The sequence below is a fragment of the Contarinia nasturtii genome, unplaced genomic scaffold (assembly GCF_009176525.2).
Source record: "Contarinia nasturtii isolate CC-2019 unplaced genomic scaffold, AAFC_CNas_1.1 Cnas_scaffold_320, whole genome shotgun sequence".
Lineage (NCBI taxonomy): Eukaryota > Metazoa > Arthropoda > Insecta > Diptera > Cecidomyiidae > Contarinia > Contarinia nasturtii.
The window spans coordinates 707-3,602 of NW_022197675.1; the positions used below are offsets into that span (position 1 = coordinate 707).

The 2,896-nt window shown below is 34.2% G+C and overlaps 1 protein-coding gene across 1 annotated transcript; it reads right to left on the minus strand.

The window, feature by feature from the left end:
- Positions 1–511: 511 nt before the first annotated feature.
- Positions 512–1,880, minus strand: LOC116337875 (protein unc-80 homolog). Its single transcript, XM_031762812.1, has 2 exons — positions 1,573–1,880; positions 512–1,501 (listed from the first exon to the last, which is right to left on the minus strand). The coding sequence occupies exons 1-2, from the start codon at positions 1,813–1,815 to the stop codon at positions 1,385–1,387; spliced, it is 360 nt and encodes a 119-aa protein (XP_031618672.1). The 5' UTR covers positions 1,816–1,880; the 3' UTR covers positions 512–1,384.
- Positions 1,881–2,896: the final 1,016 nt, after the last annotated feature.

A 2,896-nucleotide genomic window follows, 5' to 3' on the forward strand; every position in this document is an offset into this window, starting at 1 on the left:
AAAACACGAAATTACAACTTCAACACATTCGCTGTGAAAGAATTGATCGGGCAACATAGCCTATATCACACACCAATAGATATAGTTACGGTTTTTTCTTTTTCTTTTCCCGTATTTATTAAAAACTAACACATTAAATTAATAAATACCGAACCAAAAAGTTTGCGAGCAAACATCAACATTTTCATTAGAATTAGTTCATAAAACATATCTTGTAACTAGATTTAAGCAAAAATAAAATAAAGTTACGCTTTTGAAAAAAAAAAAAAGAGGTGACAGCGGTAGCCTGCTTAAATATTTCTCAAACAATGAAACAGCCTCGGTCAAAGTAGTTGGCACTGTATGGTTTGGTGTCGCTTACTATTGGGATTGGATCAAACCAATCGTTTGGCCAAATTTGTAAAACACCCATTGATATTCGAACGAAAATACATCGCTGGCCGAAAGTCAAAACGAAAGCAAAATTTTAAAAGAGAAATATGTCAGGAGGTTGTAAATGAAACAAAATGCATATGATTAAAAACGATGTAAGCAACAATTCGTTTGTTAAATTTTATTTTGCTAATATTCCATCTGTTATGATGCGCGTTCAATTCGAAAATGCAATCGACTAAAAAATGTTTTTTTCCTATTTTCGATTGAAGCATAAAATAATCGATAAAATCATTGATTCTAATAGATTCATACAATTTGTTATTCATTCTTTGTGTTTTTTTTTATGTGTAGCTTATTTTCATTCAAAGTTTTCAATCTAACATAATTATTGTGGATGCATTTTAAATCTAATGACTCTCTAACATGTTACGATGTGTTTCTATCGCATAAAATGTTTTATTTTATTTTTATTTTTTTGTGTTAATTTATATATTTATATTGTTATTATCATTCACACAATCTAACGGTTAACGATATTATAAATTCAACAGCTAACAACAGCACACGAACGATCACTATTTCTATATAGCCTTTCGTCATAAATTATTTATTTATCATTTTTGTTGTTTTTGTTTACTTCTATAATTGTAATAATAGTAATAGTGTTTCATATTTGGTGCTTAGGCTACAGCTAATGTTAACATTTCAATATAAATTTTTGGTTTGTTTTATTAATTAGATGTTAAAAAAGATGTTGTTCCTTCTACAAGTTATTTTTGTGCTTCTATTGTTGTTATTTATTTTTGTTAAAAAAAAGTCCTCTTTCGGTCTCATCGCTCACGAGACTGACCGACTGGTGAAATGCTTTTAAATTAGAGTGTCTTCTTCATCTTGCGTTTCGAATAGCATCAACAGTGAGTGCTGTGATAGTGAACGTGTCATATTTTGTGGAATACCGTAGGTTAATGAGCTGTCAGGTGAAAGTAGGCCGGTTTGAAGACTATTGTTATCACTTATCACGATAGCCAGACGTCAATGATGTTTGTGACACTGAATCCCATGACAAATCAGCGGCTATGGCAGTCGGTTTTGGCGGTTGCATTTCGGATTGATCCGATGATTGATTCTGAAATTGAATTAAGCACACAAACACACAACTCAATAAATGATGACATTCAAATTGAATATTGTGCATACCTCTTGGCCAGCTTGTGATGATGATGGTGGTTGTCTTCCGCGTCGACTGCGAAACGTTTTACGGCTGCTTGCTTTGGATCGTTGCAATCGTGATGGTTTATTATTTTCACCTGAACTATATTCGGTCGGACTTTCTAAGGGCGTTGTCGACGTTTCACCAGACGAATGCTTAAATTCAACCGACGAAACAAAACGCAATCGTGGCGGTTGCATTTTCCATGAATTTTGCTGTTGCAACGACATTGAATGCGTTAGATGAGGAACTGTTGTCGCTTCCGATATGCTACCAACGGATGAACCACCTAGTACCGTTGATACCGAATACAGGTCGTGAATCGATGTGATATAGGGACGATAAATGCGATGTGGAATGTTGGCCACCGGTAAACAATGAAATTAATTATTGAGGGCCGTTATTGATGCTTCGGTGGTTCAGATGGCGGTGGAATTTGTGATACTTCACGTTTTGATGGTTAACCGAACCGCCGGAATCAGAGAGATCTAATATTTTATACATATACCGATTGATGATATTTTTCAGGTTTTATGATGTTTGAATAACCTTTTGCGTGTCGGTAATAAGCTATAATGAATAATCATTGGCAGTGAGTCACTGTAACATATTGTAATCGTAAATGTGAATGATTAAAATGAAAGAAGACAAAGACCCGTGAAAGTGATATGATGTAATAGTTTCAAATCTACACCGGTTAATAACATGTGTTTACTCATTTTTTTTACAGAGTTGTTCGCTAGATTGACTGGTGTAAAGAATTTCTGGGGCCGAAATAAGGGAATTTGTCGAGCATGGCTTTTAAACGATCCATACATTTATCTAACAGAAGCATCAAAAATTGAGGTATTATAATTTTTAATCAGTTTTTTTTATCATTGATTTATTATATGCATCTCGAGATCATCGCCGATGCGGAACTAACTAATTTGTTTAATTTGATGCAAACATAAACACATTATTCAATCGTCTGTCTTGTTTACGTTCACGTTTGTAGGTAATCATGTCGAGTCCAAAGCACATTGACAAAAGTCAAGATTACGATTACCTGCATCCTTGGTTGGGTACGGGTCTTTTAACATCGCGTGGCAAAAATGGCATGCTCGTCGAAAGGTATGTTTGCTACTATGAAACGCGTCTACGAGGGTTGCTCCATAATTTTTTTTAAAAACATATATAACACAGTTGTTTTTTGTCGAAAATGGTTTTATTGTTTTTCAAAATATTACCCGAGATGATCGATACACTTTTGCATTCGATGAAACCATTTGTCATAGCATTCGTGCCACTCCGAAACTGATATCTCCAAAA

Excerpts from the sequence above, each read along its gene's own strand:
- LOC116337875 (XM_031762812.1), bottom strand. The coding sequence starts at position 1,815 with ATGTCGTTGCAACAGCAAAATTCATGGAAAATGCAACCGCCACGATTG. Across the intron at positions 1,502-1,572 it reads CATCACAAGCTGGCCAAGAG|AATCAATCATCGGATCAATC; the intron begins GTATGCACAATA and ends ATTCAATTTCAG.